Source organism: Saimiri boliviensis, chromosome 1, assembly GCF_048565385.1.
Source record: "Saimiri boliviensis isolate mSaiBol1 chromosome 1, mSaiBol1.pri, whole genome shotgun sequence".
In the NCBI taxonomy this organism is placed as follows: Eukaryota; Metazoa; Chordata; class Mammalia; order Primates; family Cebidae; genus Saimiri; species Saimiri boliviensis.
This window is the reverse complement of record NC_133449.1, coordinates 63,951,819-63,968,975: the sequence shown is the minus strand read 5'-3', so window position 1 is coordinate 63,968,975 and position 17,157 is coordinate 63,951,819. Positions and strand designations below refer to the sequence as shown.

At 52.3% G+C, this 17,157-nt stretch overlaps 1 protein-coding gene across 5 annotated transcripts in view; it reads left to right on the top strand.

Annotated features, from left to right (window-relative positions):
• The window catches only part of TET3 (tet methylcytosine dioxygenase 3), a 119,038-nt gene that overhangs the window by 10,031 nt on the left and 91,850 nt on the right, over positions 1–17,157 (top strand). For 3 of the 5 annotated variants that reach the window (XM_039460185.2, XM_039460190.2, XM_039460192.2), the window contains one exon: positions 7,547–7,603. In XM_039460185.2, coding sequence (XP_039316119.2) covers positions 7,547–7,603 — 57 coding nt within the window. Of the gene's footprint in view, positions 1–7,117; positions 7,230–7,250; positions 7,351–7,546; positions 7,604–17,157 lie in introns of those variants that run through there. The other 2 variants (XM_039460198.2, XM_074398196.1) reach the window with 2 other exon arrangements.

Here is a 17,157-nt window from a genome sequence, read left to right as displayed (position 1 = left end):
TGTGGCTCATGTATTGGACAGCGCAGCTAGAGAGCATTTCTGCCATCACAGGAGGTTCTGTGGGACAGTGCTGGGAGCCAGCATTAGAGTGACCCTATGTGGTGCCTGAACCCTCACCAAGGGCTTGTTCTAGGTTGGGAAATAGCTTCTGGATTGGCAGCTCTCAGGGTTTGGGATCCCAGCTCCCACCCCAAGGTAAATGGCGAGGTCTCTGAACAGTACTTCCCTGGGTTCTAACTGCACAGCCCACTGCTTCTCCTTGAAGGCACAGCTGTGCTTTACTTGTCTGCTATGGGAGACCACAGGTACATGGGTAGAGGTGTTGCGTTCCACCCAGAGGCTCTCCGAGGATCCCTAGTGGGGAAAATCATTCCTCCCCACCTACAGTCTTGGTCACCAGCCCCCCTGAGCTGTGTTCATGTTGACTTCCAGCCCCAAACTTATCTCCTGGGTCCTGTCTGAGTTGTCCTCTCTGTCTTGGGTTTTCTTGTTCTGGAAAAGGCAGTGTGGTGACTGGGCGGGCCGGGAGACCAGCTCCTGGGTCTCAGGAGTTGTCACTAATTTCCCATTCCATTCCCCTTCACTTCTTTACAGCTCCCTTTTGTAATGAGGGGACAGTGCTCAGGAAGAGAGGAGGTATTGGAAAGGAAAGAGACCCCTTCATCTTCCTTTTGAGTCCTGCTGCAACCTGGCTGGCTGTTTCTGGGAGAGCCCTTTGTGTCGCTGTGGGCCTCTGCCTATGTCTGTGCAGGGCTGAGGCTGCTGCCACACCCAGGGTGGACAGACCCATTGGTGACCTTGTCTCCTGTCATTTGCATAGGAAATCTGATAACCGAAGGGTTTTTTTGTTTTGTTTTTTTTGTGAGACAGAGTCTTACTCTGTCACCCAGGCTGAAGTGCTCCCGGATTCGAGCGATTCTCGTCCCTTAGCCTGCTGAGTAGCCGGGATTACAGGCATGCACCACTACACCCAGCTAATTTTTGTATTTTTAGTAGAGACAGGGTTTTGCCATGTTGGCCAGGCTGGTCTTGAACTCCTGACCTCAGGTGATCTGCCTGCCTCGGTCTCCCAGAGGGCTGGGATTATAGGCGTGAGCCATCATGACTGGCTCAATAACCTGAATTTTAATAACCACTGAAGGAGGGGTAAAAGATAAGGTTGGCAGCCCATTGTGGGATAACTGGCTGGCCTTCAGGTGGCCACAGGTGTGGGGTTTTGTTGCCTGCTTGCTTCAGGTAGCACGAGCATGCAGCTGGGGTACTGTTGATGGCTGTTCCTGTACTGCTGGCTGTGACTTGTACGAATTCTCGCTCCGTTGTGTCCGAGCTCCACCACACCTAACAAGAGTGTTAATGGACAAAATAAGGCACCTCTCACTGCTGCTAGAGCAGTAATTCTAGATTCTCAGAATGGATGGGGAGTTGCATTGGATGGAATTATTTGGTGGTATTGGCCAGACTGTGGGTCCCCCCAATGCCACCTGCCCCTCCTAATTGCTGCTGGGTGGGGGAAGTCTCAGGAAAGGAGTACGGAGGTGCTGGGTCACAAGGAAGTAACAAAGTACTAGACTAGAGTCTGCTCCACTTCTGAGTATTTCTTGTGGGGAGGACGTAACTGGTCTCTCTCCTGTCTTATTTTTTGGTTGATTGATCTGCCCTTTAAGGTAAGCTCTCTGTGCCCCAGTTCCCTTAATAATGCTGGGAATGATCCTGGAGCCCTAGAAGAGAGAAGGATGGCAGACTCTTTCTGTGAGGGCTGGGTCTGGTCTGTACTGCGTTCGTGCTGCAGGATAGGGTGAGGTGCAGTGGGAGAAGAGCTGGTGCCAGGAGGACAAGGAGAGAGAAACACTTTCCTGGTGTATCTTGGGTCCCAGGATCTACAAGGTCCCTTGTACTGGTGGTGGGCAGTCCCTCTCTCTGGTGCTGCTTCAGTTTCCCAAAGCAGGACCTCATCTGCTTTGAACTATAGACAGGCAGGTGGCTCTCCGGGCCCCATTCGCAAACCTCGCCTGGGACTAGCTGTTTGGCAGGCGCCACACTGAGTCTGAGAGGTGGGTAAAGGGAGGCACATTAACTCTGTCTGTCCTTAATGATCCTGCTGTCTGGGGAGGAAGACAAGCATGAAAACAAATCAAGTACATTCTGACAGGGCTGAAAGGGAGGGATGCCTTGAGGGCAGAGACTGGCCTTAGTCACCTTTGGACCCATAGAGCCCAGCCTGGAAGGGAAGGAACATGTCTTGAGAGTGTAGTGACATGTGAAGGATAAGGAGGAGGAGGACTTCCAGGAGGGGGAAGCACCTCCCTGATCTTGCAGTGTGTAGAGACGCTGTTCGATGCTGGCAGTAGGGGTGTAGAAGGATGAGGACAGATTGCTGGGTACCGCCTGAGGATCCTAGAGGTGAAAGGTTAGACGCTATGTGTTAATTTCTCTTGGAAGTCTGCTGGTACTGCTGTCCCCAGATTTCTAGCTCAGCATCTTTGTCCCGCCTTCTTAATAGCATCATACAGTACCTTGTTATTTGCTTAGGTCCTGAAACATTTGGTGGTCCAAGGCTGTTGAATTTGGGGCAAGGAGACCCTGACGAGGTTCACGGACTATAAGATCTTTCCACAAGCATCTTGAAGGGCATGTAGGATATAGGCAGAGTGTCAGCTGCTACCTATCAGCCTGGGAGGTCCTGGACGCATGCCGTTTGTTGGTACAGAAGCGTCATGATGGAGTTGTTGGCTGGCTCTGACTTGTTTCCCTCGAGTGTCGCTGGGTGCCTTGGTTCAGTCTGGTTCTGCCGCATCTCCAAGGAGAGGAGCATCTTTTCTTCTTCTGTTGCTGCTGCTGCTGCTCCTCCTCCTCAGCCTCCTCCTCCCCCCTGTGATTGTCGTTGACACAGACTTCCGCTGCCAAAGCTAATTGTGAGGCCTGATCAGTGAATGAAGGCAAAGGCAGTTCCCATGACAACCGCAAAGAGTTTCAAATATAGGGGATGATGTGTGTGTGATGGGCGGCAATTACTTGGGTGGAAATTGATGCGTGGACACCGGGGACTTCAAACATAGGCTCTGAAGGTGGAGGGGGTGTTGGGTTTTTTTTGGCAAGATCCTTTGTGTGATGGAGAGAAAAGGAGGTCACAGACTTCTCTCATAGTCAATTCCAAGTGCCTTCAGTGTGTGGAATGTAGGCATAGCCCTGCAGAGGCTTGGAGAGGCACGACTCCAGTCATTCTGGTTGGGGATGCAGGACACACAGAGACACAAATAACAGTACCAGGAGTCAGATGAGAAATGTTAGAAGTGCTGTCGGTTGGCAGAAGACTGGTATAATCAGAGAAGGCTTCCTGGAGGAAGCAGGGCTTAAACTGAGCTTTGAACTAAAGCCCTGTGAAGAGTGACCTCATTCAGGACACAGCCATGGTGAGGGAGGATGAGAAGCCTGTCTCCCTCTACCCTCTACCAGCTTTAGAAGAGGTAGGTGGATATGAAAATCATAGAACGACACAGAGCAGCCTTGGCTGTGCTGCTGCAAGTGAGGGGGTGGCAAGTACCCTGTCCATTCATTTTCTGGCTGTGTGACCTTGGGGGAGATACTTAGCCTCTCTGTATTCCAATTCTTCATCTGTAAAATGGTCACGAATATTTCCTGTCTCATTGGTTTGTTTAGAGAGTTAAATAAGATGCAGTATATCGCCGGGCGCGGTGGCTCACGCCTGTGATCCCAGCACTTTGGGAGACTGAGGCGGGTGGACTGCTTGAGGTCAGGAGTTCAAGACCAACCTGTCCAACATGGTAAAACCCCGTCTCTCTCTCTCTCTCTTTTTTTTTTTTAAATAAAGATGCAATATGACATGTTCTAGGTGTGAGGCTTGACATGGGGTGGGTGCTTGGTTGATTTCTGGTAAATGTCCCCAAGGACCTGTCTGGTTGTGTCTGCACTCTTTGGTCTTTGAATATCTGTGTGGAATCCAGCCTGTGGGTATCCATGTTCCTGAGGTTCTCAATGTTAGGGCATTTTATGTGTCTTGGAAGTGAGTGAATCCATTCATCTCTCCACTGGGGAGGTCTGTGGCCCCATTCTTCCTGCTGGGAGCACAGTAGGGTCTGGGGGTTGTCGTGGAAGGTGGGGAGGGGAGGGACCGTTGGCCCCATGCAGAGGGGTTCCAAGTATCTGCAAATGGTCACTGTGAAGTGCAAAGTTTAGAAAAGGGGACAGGTAGAGATAGGAGGAGGATCAAGAGGGGAGTGGAGAGTGTACCAGCTGGAGGCAGAGTGGTCTGGCATGCACCTCTGTGACTCCCTTGAGCCCCCGGCATTCCACGAGCCTCAGAAGAGGGAATGGGGCCAGGGTGAGATGGGGTTGGGAGCAGGTGGACTGCCTGGGGAACTATGGGCTCCTCCTCTGGTGTAGCCAAGGGCTGCTGGAGAGCAGGGTGGGACATGTGTTTGGGGTAGGGCTGAATTACCATGGGGAGATGAGTGGAGCCAGGAGTTGGGGTGGGAACTTGGCTCTGTGGCTCCTTCAGGCTGCTGAGGAAGATAGGTGCTGATTGAGCAAGTCTGGGAGATCACAGTTCAGTTCTGGCAGGTCCTGCACTCCCAGGACAGCGGGTGTCCCTCAGATCCTTGAAGACCTCAGGGAGAAGGGTGACTAGGAGAGGGGACTCCCCATCTCGGTGCCCAGCCCCCTGCCTCTCCACCCGCCTTGTGTAGAAACTTGGCTCAGCACATTCCAGCTCTGTGCAGAGCCTAGGAAAGTAGGGAAGACAGGGCCCCCGCCCATGTGGGAGGACTGCCGTATAAATAAATAACGGCGCCTCACCGTGACCGGTGCCCTGGACGAGGCAGTACATTGCTCTATCAGGACCCAGGAGGAGCAGATGATGCTCATGGGAGCTTGGTCATCTTGAGAAGCTGGCAATGTTTGGACTGAGCCTTGCACCATATTAGCTTGCCAGGTCGGGGGAGGTGGAGAAGGATCCAGGCAGAAGGAGCAGCACTGGGAAGTCGCTGAGGCATGAAAACATTACTAGATCCAGGACATAAAGGGAAGTGATCAGGTTCAAGTGACCTCGGTCGTCTTTGTATCTCACTGGGGTTGGCAGAGACAGACAGAGCTTAGAGAATTGGAAAGAGAAGAACCTAGTTTTGAATTCCAGCCCACCACTCACCAGCTGTGTTGACAGGCGAGTAAGTTAACATTGCAAAGTCCTTCCGTTGCCGTGTTAGAGGTGAGGTTGTACGTGGAGTAAGTCAAATGAGATGATCCTATAATGTGGTTGGCACAGGGCCTGGCACGTAACAGGGGCTTGATAAACTGTGGCAGCCGCTGCAGCAACTGTGCTAATTGTTACTGTCCAAGCAGTGTTTGTCTCTCCTATCCAGCAGCAGACTGTCGGGTGGGTGGGAAGGCAGGAGTTTTGGGGACCATGATAAAGGAGGGACCCCACTTGGCCTGGTCATTGTCAAAGTTGAGGGGCACAGAAACCCATTGTTCGACCTGAGCCATGCTTAGGACACTGTTTCTTGCCATGCTTTGCCACCTGCCTTCCTCCCCGCCCTGGGAGGAGCCCAGGAGGGCTGCCCTTTGTTCCCAGGGGGAGGCAGGTGTGGGCCCTGATGCCTCCTGGAGTCTCCTCACTGGATGGCTAGCTTGCTGTCTCTCCGAAGGCAGCTCATCCTGTTTTGAGTACCCACTTTGGGCCCCCAGGGAGGGGACAACAAGCATCTGTGGTGGAGTGGGTAGGAGAGCGAATCACTGGGTCAGGGGCTGTCACATATCCTAATGAATCCTGTGAGTCACTTCCCCCTGACCTCAGCTTATTCATCTGTGAGAATGAGAAGGAGCACCCAGTGAGCTCTTCTAGAAATTGATTCACCTGCAGTAAATACTCAAAACTGAATGTGGTAGCTGCTATTTGTAGTTCAGTTTTATAGATGAGCAAAGAGAGGCTACGAGAGGTAAGTTACAACCAGCCAGGTGGTGGTAGAGCCTGGAGTTTGTGGCTACCAAAGTGTGGAAGTCACCTTCCTGGGAGGCAGAAGCTCGGGGGTGTTCAGCTACAGGGAGGGATTGAGGTCGAGAACAATGTGCCCCGGGCAGCCCGGGAAGTAAATCCAGGAGTAGATTACAGGGCCCTCCTCTCCCCACTCTGTTCTTTATCATCTGGCCCCACTTTCAGCCTCCTGGTGCACCTTTCAAAGTCTGTCTGGAAACTGGAAGGCCAGAGATCTTGGGGTCTCGGCTACCTTCCCTCCTCTTTCTTTCTCGGAGATGGGAAGCCCTGAGGTCTGGGGGCCCTTGGGGTCTTGGGGGGTACCTCCTGTAGCCTCTCCAGGAGTGGAGAACCCATCGTGGGGTGGGGGGGGGAGGCTGTCTTGGGTGGGTATGTTTTGGCGGGGGTGGGGGGTGACCCTAGAGTGAGGTGTGGTTGTTTGTGTGTGTGGAGGAAGGAAGGGTTGACAGAGGAGGTGTGGGCTCCGAGGAGCCTGTTTTCTGAGGTGGGCGCTGAAGCAGGGAGAGGAGCTGCATAGCTGTTAAAGAGTATGGTCTTCAGAGCCGACAGACCTGGCTCGGAGTCCTGGCTCTGCTGTTTCCTAGCTGCGTCACCTTGGGTAAGTTGTTTCACTTACTGTATCTCCTCATCTGCAGAATGGAGTAAAGGTTCGTGCTGCCTAGGCTTTTTCTTCTTCTTTGAGGATGAAGGGCTGTTGCACCTCATGCCCTTGTCACAGGGCTTGGTGCTGTCCTAGCTGCTGCCAGGACGTTGCTGGGGTTAGAGAGTGGCGGAGCGGGAATCCCCCCAGCGTCTGCTCCGCTGCGCTCCGCTCTGCCCCGCCCGGAGGCGCAGTCTGTCATCTCTGACCCTGGAGGCGCAGAGGACGCCTTCTGGGTATTACCTTCGGGGTCCCCGCGGGAGGAGGCCGGGGGTGCCCTGGGATGCCCCAGCTTGCCGGGGAGCGGCGCGGCGGGCCTGGGAAGCTGCCAGCCCGGCTCAGCAGCACCCTCGGCGGTGCCCCCGCCTCCTGGCTGGGCAGGTCCGCCGGGCGGGGGCAGGGCCGGCCGCGGGGATTGGCTGGCGAGCGCGCCGCCCCCCTCGCACACCAGCCCCACGGAGGGGAGGGGAGCGCAGCCGGCAGCTGGCCGCCGCCTCCTCTGCAGTGCCTCCCTCCGTGCGCTCCCTCCGGCGGGGATAATGGGAGGCCCGCCGGCCGATGCACCAGAGGAGGCCGGCCGAGGTAGAGCGTGCGGGGCCGAGGACAGCCGGGCGGACACAGGCGGGAGGTGGGGGGGGGCAGCGTCCTCCCAGATCTCGGGGGGCTTCTCAGAGGAGAAATGAAAACAAAAACACACTGGAAGGTGAGGGAGTCCGTCTGCCGTGATCTGGGCGGCAGCTGGAGGCAGGAAGATGGTCCCCGATAGCCTTTCTTGCCCCGGCTGCCTCCCCTCCCTCTCGCCTCCTTCCCCTCCGGCGAGGCTGGGGGCTGTAGCAGGAGGACTTTGCTACCTTCCCAGTACCCGCCTGGCTCATGCGTCCCTCTGGCTTCTTTTGCAGGTGGAAATAAAGGCTGGTGAAGGAGCCGGGCCGTGGGGACAAGGAGCGGCTGTCAAGGTACCTTGTGTGTGTGCGTGCGTGTGTGTGCGCCTGTGTGTGGTGGCAGTGAAGTGTTTGACCGGATTGGATAAAAATAAAGGGTCTCCTCTGGTGATCCCTTAATCTCCCACTGTGTGTGTAGCAGCAGCTGAGGGGGAGGGGCGGCGGGGGTGTGGGCGGCCAATGAATTCTCAGGCCTGTGTGGGTTTTGTTTGGATTCTTTTTGCTTTCTCAGCTGGATGGTTTTGGGTGCAGTTGGGGTTTGGGGTTTGGTTTGTTGAACTGTTTTGTTTTTTTAAGACATGCAACCCACTCCCCACCCCTGCCTCTGGAAATCTCTCGAGAATGTCCCTGGCACTGTTGGTTTGCATCCAATCTGCAGAAATCCCGGAGGGGGGGGGGTTGCGGGGGGGGGCGTAAGGGGGAGGGAGAATTGCGCTCCTGAGTCTGAAGCTGATAGGGTGTCATTAGTCATGCTGCTGTCACCATGGTGATGACTGGAGAGGAGAGGAGGTGGTGGGGGTGAGGATATTTTGGGTAGGGTGGGGGCTGATGCAACATCATGACTGGGAATCCGGCGGGCGTCTGCTGTTACTCTGTGTGGCTTGGTGTCTAGGGGACTGGGAAGAGAGTGTTCCCAGGTGCGTGGGAAGCCGAGAAGGGGGCACTGAGCTTCCCCTTGTGGTTGTCTGGGGCGCAGGGAGTGGGGAAGCTTGGGTATTTGGGGCAGGGGAGGGGAGAGTCCAGTGAAATATCAGCCATTACTAGGAAACCACAGATATTCCTCCCAGGTTGGCATGGACCAGATCAGTAGGTTTCCTTGAGCTTGTCCCCTTTTTCAGGGCTGAGGAGCCACCGTGAGTTTGGGATTACTCAGCAGTATCCTCTGCTGGCCCAGGGCAGAGAAAACAGATTGGAAAGGGCTCTGTGTAGCTGCCTCTCAAGTCCAAGAAGGGAGAGGCTGGAAAGGAGTGTGGGGACAGGTGGGCAGGGTCAGGGCTTATGGGACTTCCTAGCAGAGAGGAAGCCTATTTCTGCCCTGCCTCAGCCCACCTGCCCCCTCAACCACAGGAATCTTCAGGGAGCTGGCGATCTTGGTTGCTTGGGTAGCAGGTGGGTGAGCTGCTAGTGTCCCCAGATGCTCTTAGTCTCCTCCCTGGAAATTCTCCCGCCTCCTGGGAAAGCTGTGGGAAGCTCCGTGGAAGTGCTGGAAGTGGCATCCTGCCACCTCACTGACTGGATAGGGATGCTGGCAGGGAGGGGCTCTGCTTCCCACGTGGGAGATAGGGGCTCTGCTTCCCACGTGGGAGACAGGGGCTTCTGGACAAGGCTGCAGGGTGGATCAGGAGGCCTGGATAGTTCCCTGGCTTTGTCCCAAGGAACTTGAGGCAAGGAAGTGCCTGGGGAAGGGTGTGAATTTTGCTTCTGGAGCAGCTCCTGGGAAGGAGGAGCCAGGTGGCATAGGCTTCCCTGTCGAGTAGGTGTGTTTTGGTGAGACTGGGAGTAGTGGGTGATCACCTGGGATGAGGCGGTGGGAGACTCGGAGGCAACAGAGGGCAATTGGTACAGCTGATACTGTGAGTAGGGAGGAGAGAGCTGAGCTCATCTCATGCTGGCTCTCACTACATATTCTTCCACGCTCTTCTCCAGAGCAGAACCCCCAGGTTTCACCTCCGCTTCCTCCCCTGGCCTCCCGCTGCTGGCTGGAGGAGTTGTAATCACCTCGTGTGCTGTTGCACGGGTGTGGGCACAGAGATCATGGAATAGACCTGCTCTGTCTCCCAGCCTGGGGAAAGCAGGCCAAGGGGATGAGGACAGATGGACTCAGGGAGGGGGCAGCCCCCTCCCTTCTCTGTATCTCCAGCCTTGTCAGCCTAGAGCTTCCCTCTGTTGCTGGGAAAAAGGACAGGCTGGCAGGTTTGTTTACTCCCAAAAGCACCCCCTCCCGCTCTAGTGATGGCTCCCTGGCAGACCCGCTTCTCCTCAGCTCTTTCCAAGTGTGTTCTCTGTGTCTCCCTGCCCGCATTCAGCTGGCTCCAGACGGAGGCTGGTTTTCCGCAGTCCTGCTGGAGGCTCCCAGCCTAATACCCCAGCCCTTAGTGTTGTGGACATGTGGCAGGGGCTACTTGAAAATCTGGAGGAAGCCCTCCTAACAAGTCTTCCCTCTTCTGCCTTTTCAGAGTAGGGCCTGAGCCGGCTGAGTTTTTAAAACTCTGAGATTGTATCTATGCTTGTTTTTATTGTTCAGTTGTCTGAGAAATAATATGCGGCTTGGGCACTGCCAGCAAACACTCGCTTCTAAGTCTTCTGTCCCTGGTGCCACCTCCCCGCATAGAGTTTCCTTAAGTGGCCAGTTGGCTACAGTGTCCCGCATACCCAGGGTGAGGCAGTTTTGCCAGAGGCTCTTCCATTATCAGGTCGTGATGTAAGAAGGATATGTCCGATTTGTGAGCTTGTTTTGGACTGACACAAGATCAGACCAAGACTCGGGAACACAAGACAAAGGGGAGTGTCACCATCTGTGTTCCCATGAGATGGGTGCTGGTTGAGGAAGCCCCATGGGAGAATGGTATCTAGTAGCCAGTGGGAATAGACACATATACTGTGCGCTGAGTCCTGCCAGGGTTTCAAGAATATCTACGATGTATATATCAGTCTACGTAGTGCCTAGCATAGGCACAGAGTTAAGCTTGATGAATGCAAGTTGATGTTTTATTGTTTGGTGTATTACATGTCCAGCCATGATATCCCAAGGAACGTGCTATAGCAGACACTGTTGCTGCCACCTCCTCCCTGGCAGCCTGGAGAGGAGTGAGTGCCCAGTGCCTAGAACACCGGGCTACCCTGTTTTCAAGGCTCCCACGCGGCTCCCACACTCTGCCCCATGGGAACCCTTGACTGGCTGAGGATGTCTGGAAACTATTTTGGGCTTGTGCCCAGGATCTCTGCCTTGTCTCTCCTTTTGACCACTGCAAAAATGCCCTGTTGTCAAGGATCTGTGATCCTCAACTTTCTATACACTGTGGGTCCTTCCCACTAGTTGTTTCTTGCTTGCTCCTCCCTTCCTGTTTCCCACCCCTTCTCCCTTGGGTATGTTTACAGTCAGCAGCCAGCTTGGGGAGATGTGAAAGCAGGTGAGCATGTCAAGCTAGAGCAGCGAAAGAACTAAGCAAGAGATTTTCAGAGTTGAGTTTGAGGATGGAGAGAAAGAGGGGGCTTTCCTCATCTGTGATAAGAACTGGAGTTGGAGTCTAGAGCTTAGCTACATCTCCTTGGTGACCCTCACCCTTTTTGAATGTCATGGGAGAGGGAGAGAGTCTTGCAAGATATACACATGAGTGAGCTGACGGAAGAGCCCTCCTGTCCACAGTGGTGCAGGGGCCCTGGAGTTGCACTCGGGGACCACTGTGAGGATGACTGCAGCCCTTTAGCTGGGCCTGGTGAGGAGGGGCCTGGGCACTGGGCTCCCTCCAGCTGCAGATGGAGGTTTCTGCTAGAACTGGGCTTTGTGGTCTTGCCAAGTCCCCTCCCATGCCCTGGAGGCTGCAGCAAATGGTTTGGCTAGATGGGGGTGGGGGCAGGGAGTATGGGAGGGGCTATAGTTTGGCTCAGCTTTTGGGTCTCCCAATCCTCTTAAGTCCTCTCTTTCCTACCCTTGACCTCTTGGGCTTTCAGCCTCATTTCCTCTCACACCCGGGCATCTGGCAGTTAGCTGAGGGCTCCCCTCCTTGTTCTCAGCCTCTCCACAGCTTTGGAGAAGGAGCTAGATTAGGAAGCTTTTAGGCAAATAGTAGGCAGGGAAAGCTTGAATGATTAAAATCTGCAGATTATTGTACTATCCAGGACTGTGACCCCCATCCCTATCTAGTTTCTCCCCCTTTCTTCTTCCCTTTGTCTTTCAGCATCCACTAAGCATTTATCGTGTTCTAGGTACAGCATTAGGTCCTGAAAAATAAGATAAATCATTGTTATTTGATTCTCATGAAACTATTGGAAGTAAAAGACATTGACTAAACTATTAATACCAAAAATTATAACTCTTGAGTGGGAAAGCTAGCACTGGCAGCTTTTGTGTTTTATATATTGAATGCTTTTGACCTCAGCATTGTGTTTGGGGCTGTGAACTTGCACATGGCAGACAGAATCCTCACCGCAGATGCACCCAGCACTTTACATTTGCTTTCTCTCTGGCTCAGAGAACCTCAAGGGACTTTGAAGGAAGAATCAACATGCCAAGTTTGTTTTCAATAAGTCAGTGTTTCCGGGATCTAGCAATGACAGAGGAGGGCAGTGGGGTCAGAAACGGACTAGCTGGGAAGGGAGCTTAGTTTTGAAAGGCACGTGTTGGTGTTAGATGTGTTGGATTGGAGATTCAGAAAGCTGGATGGAAATACTGTGCCTGAGCAATCTACCATGAACCTGAAATTGCCTTGGACTCATTAAGAGTGTGGATCCTGCAGCCCTTACTGCTTCAGGGGGCTTCAGTGAGACCCACTGACTGAGAGGAGGAGGGTGAGAAGTGCGATTGTTAGTTTCCTTCCTCCCTGTTTTCTACTCCTACTCTTGAGTTCTGTCATTAGCCATGGGGAGGTCACTTACTGTCTTTGGACTTCAGCTTTCTTTATAAAGTGAGGGGGTTGCCTTCCAAAGTTAATTCTTTCTCAGACTAAATCTGGGGAAGGACCAGTTTTTGTGGTTTGCTTTGTTTTTGCAGTGTTCCCAAAAGATTACAAAACCAAAACGCGGTCCTACTTTGTACAGCGAGTTTGCAGCTCGCTGCATGTGTGGCCCAGCACCATCCAAAGTCAGACGACCCTAGTGATCATGCCCTTGGACGTCATGGTAGCTTTAAATGGCTCTAACGGTTCCTAAAGGCTTCCTCTTGGTTCTTGCATGTATGTGGCGGTGGATTGGTGTTAAGCAGTTGACGGGCCATATCTTGAATAGCACTGCTTTTGAACTTTTTTCTGGGAGAGCTGAGGGTCTCTGTTTTGATGCCTGCCCACCCTTTCTCGACATGACTTTTTCACTCTTCTGTACCCTCATCTTATAGACAAAGCCTCCGCTTGAAAGAGTAGAGATCTTTTTGTCCCAGAAATTCTCTTGAGTGCCCCAAAAGATTTACTTGCATCTCAGCTTCTGTAGAGAAGGATGCCTCCTGCCTTCTCTTTCACTTCTGCAAGTCTGGGAACCTGATGGAGGCCCGTCGGAGCCCTTGGAGCCCCTGAAAGGGCAGGACTGTGTGCGTGTGAACCGCATGCCTTGGAGGAAGAGAGCAGTTGAAGAGGAGGCCAAGTCTCCTGTGGATGCCAGTGTGGACTTGACCACGCAGGAGACTAAAGCGCCATTGCCACAGGCAGGCCACCTCGAATTTTGAGCTTTTTCCATGCGGTGGCTCTTAATAACCTAGAGGTATACACTTTTTCCTCTGGGGGTTGATCACAAAATCTGCCCTGATTTCTACAAACACAGACATCTCAATATTTCTGACAGCATGAGTTTGGCCATCTTCCCTGTACTTTTCTCCTGCTGAGGATCTATGACCTTTTTATTTGAAATGCTAAAGATTAGACAAAAGTAAAAATACTAACTTTCTTCTACCCTGACTGCCTTAGCTAGAGGAGAGTGGGAAGGGAGGGGTAGGGGGAGGTAACAGTATCTTGCCACAGAAATATTCCTTAAGAGGCAAACATTCCAAGGATAGGAAGATTAGGGTCTAAAGAAATCCTGGTTACCTCTGTGGCCTGGAACTCTTACACCCTTGGTGCTTAAGTAATTGGATTTCTCAACCCCGCCTCCAGGCGTCCCCCCCCACCCCGCCCCCACTGTAATCCTAACCTCATGGGCTTTGCAAAGGAAACAAAGGCATTGAAAGGGTTGGCAACTTGTCCCTGACACTGAGCTCCTGTGCTGTGAGCCCTGCTGACTGAGTTGTCCTCTTTGCCTCCTCTGCAGCATCCACTGCCTCTCCCAAAATCCTTGTCCACGGGAGTCTGTTTTTCTAGCCTGCAGGCCTTGGTTCCTAGCCCTGCTAAGCAGATGGAATTTACAGAAGGAGCCATTTCCTGCCAGTCCACCTTCCTGTACCTCCGGGAGGCTCCGTCTCTGACTCCTGCTGACTACTCTGCAGATGGGGAAGAGCTAAGGGAGGCTGGTAACTCCTATAGGAGGCAGAGAGAGGCCCCTGAAGGGATTCTGGACTGAGAGTACTGTCTGGATCCCCAGACCAACTTCCTCTGCTGCATCTTCTCCCTTGAGTGTGACGCTTGGCCAAGTCATTCCTCTGGTGGCTTGAATAGGTTCAGGCTGGGGCACAGGTCCCTACTGCATCAGGCCCTGCTGGACCCAGAGAGAGGAGACTGTGCCTTCACCACATGGATCATTGTTGCCTTATGCTCTGAGTTCTAGGGAAGGAATACAGAAATGGGTTTTCAGGGGAGCCCTGGAGGTGGTGCCCAAGAAATAACCACCATATTTTTTTCCTGGCACTGTGGATCTCTTTCTGCTGCTGTCCTCTCCATCCTAGGACGCTCTTCATGGCTTCAGTCCGTCCCTGGTCCTCCCCTTGTGCTTGATCTCAGCTCTAAAACCTAGACTGAGCAGAGAGAGCCTCCAAGGACTTGCTTTATGAAGCATGGGCCCAGGGCTCTGTGTCAATCATCTAGGTAATGTGTAAGATGCCAAGGGGCTGCCCAGCCAGGATAGCTATCTGCTAGAGTCAAACCCGTGGGTTCCTGCTGCGCAGTTAGGTAGAATGGGCTCAAGACAAGGGTGGCATAGGGCCCCAGGTATGAGGGCTGGAAGCTCTGGGCAGGTGGGCCTTGTGGCCTCCCCCTCCTCACTAGCCCTGCCACTGGTCTCTGAGCCAGGTCCTACCTGATGGTTGAGCTGTATGGGGACCTCTGCCCTGTGGCCTTTCCTGCCACTGTTATTTCTCCTTGGTTTCCTGTTTTCCAGCTGCGGGTTCCCAGAGGCGTCATTTGGACCCTGGGTAGTAGTTAGGGCTGAGCTCTGGGGTTGTGTGGTTGGAGTGGTGTGTGTCTTAGGGCTGTACTGGCAAGTGGGCCAAAGCAGTCTGAACACCCTGGCTGGAAGCCAGAAGCCGGGACTCCGTGTCCACCCTGGGAAGCCCCTCCCCGTCACCTTCCAGATGCTGCTGCCTCCATGTGGGGAGCGTTGTTCCCTGCTGGGTCGTTGCCAGAGGTCTGGGGGAAGCCGGATGTGGAGGAGGACCTGGGTGGATGCCAGGGCCCTTCATCCCTAAGCTTACCTCACCTAAATGCTCCTACCCCCACGGCCACCACCAGGACAGACAGGGCCATGCTTCAACTTGCCAAGAGTGTTTCCAGGGTCCGGTCCCTCTGGTTCAACGAGTTTGGTAGTTCTCAACACCAACTGCATATTAGAATCATCTGAGGAGATTTCAGAAAAGAAACTATCAATTCCTGGGCCTCAGCACCCGAGAGTCTGCTGTTACTGGTGTCGAGTGGAACCTGGACTCCAGCATTTTTCAAAGCTCCCCGGGTAATTTGAATGTGCAGTCAGAGCTGAGAGCAGCTGCCATATCCAGTTTGGGTCTCCCTCCCTCTCCCATACCTCTGGATTGCCCCAGAAATTTTTTCTCATTCATTGATAATTTTAGTGGTAATCAATACAGAGTCTGCAAAAGTGAAGACAGACATGTCAGACAAAATACTGGATTTAGTGTTCCGTTTCGTGTTTCATGAGACTGTTCCATGAGTTCATAGTTATTAAAACCAGAACTTAAGTGGGAAACTACAGCAAATGATAGGAACTGAATTTTCTGCTTAGTTTTTAATTTTTAAAAACTTTTAAAATTGAAGTATAGCGTACACACAGGAGGCACATACTGTGTACAGTTTGGTGAATCTTCACAAGTAAATGCCTGTGTAATCAACACCTGGCTCAAGAAATAAGTACCCCCACTCTGTTTCCATTGCCCAGAATTTCTACAGCATTTGGACAAAGGTCAGGCCAGGCCATAGTACAGTACTGCATGCAGGCTTTGGGCCTGGAGAGCTTCAGCTTGGCCTCCGCTGGGAATACCTTTAAATACTTTTCACACCTATGTGGGCTCTTCTGAAACTGAGTGGGTTCCTCCTGTGATAGAGTGCAGGGAAGGGTAGGGGACCCTTCCAGCCCCTCCCTGGTGTCACTCTCTCCCTTGTCACCTTTAGTTTCTTTGCCACCTGGGCTTTAGGTGTCCCAGTCCCCTATCTTAGGTGAATCCAAAAATCTATAAATCTATATATCTTTTTTTTTTTTTTTTTTTTTTTTTTGCCTCTTACTCTCTTTTTTGATTATGTAAGTAATAAATATTCTTTTGAAAAATGAGAAAACAGAAATAGGGCTGGGTGTGTGATTCATGCCATAATCCCAGCACTTTGGGAGGCCAAAGTGGGGAGGATCCCTTGAGGCCAGGAGTTCAAGATAAGCCTAGGCAACATAGCGAGACCTCCATCTCTACCAAAAGGAAAATAAAAGAAAATAGAAAGGATCGAAAGGGAAGAATTTGTCCGTAATTTGTCAGTCCAGTTAGTCATTTTTTTGTGAGACAGCCTGCCGCCCAGGCTGGAGTGCAGTGGCTCGATCTCGGCTTACTGCAGCCTCTGCTTCCCAGGTTCAAGCCATCCTCGTGTCTCGGCCTCCTGAGTAGCTGGCACTACAGGCGCATGTCACCACGCTCAGCTAATTTTTATATTTTTTGTAGAGATGGGGTTTTACCATGTTGCCCAGGCTGGGGTCTTGAGCTCCTAAGCTCAAGGGATCCATCCCACCTTGGCCTCCCAAAGTGTTAAGATTACAGGTGTGAGGATTACAGGCATGAGTTAATAGTCATTGCTAACCGGAGTATCCTTCCAGACTTTATTCTCTGTGTACTGCATACCTGTTTAGTGTTGTTTATAAGAATGGAGTCATGCCACATTGTAGAACACTTTCCTCTACATTATAACTGGCAGTCACTTACTGAGCATTTACCATGTGCGGGGCAGGCACACGGAGGCAAAGTTTTCATAGTTCTCTCTTAGTTTTCAGGACAGCTCCAAGGGAGGTGGTAGTAGCGCCACCTTTCAGAAAGGAAACTGAGATTCAGGCCAGGAGCTTGACCCGAGGGCGATGTTTCACAAGGGATGAAGCTGGAATGCAAGCCAAGGATATCTGACTTCAGAGCTGATGCTTCTGTCTGTAGACTGCTGCCTCCCTCCTAGGACCGTCTTTGCATGTTGAATTCATTTGCCAAATATGTACTGGGTAGAGGACATCTTTTTCCTTAGTATTTTTTCTTTCCGCTTTGATGTGAATGACTCTAGTGTTTTACCTGTTAAGTGTGGTATTGCTGATTGTTTGAGGTCTTCTGGTTGTTGGTTTGAATTCTTCTATATCATGCTGAAGAAATGGTCTCATTACATTTTATTAAGAAGTTTCTTTCCTATTAGTAGTGGATGTTTGATTTTGTCACGTCTGTTTAGCGTGGCTCGAAGATCAAATAGTATTTCTTCTATTTAATTATTTTTGCATTCTTTGAATATACTATACTTGGTAAATGGGTT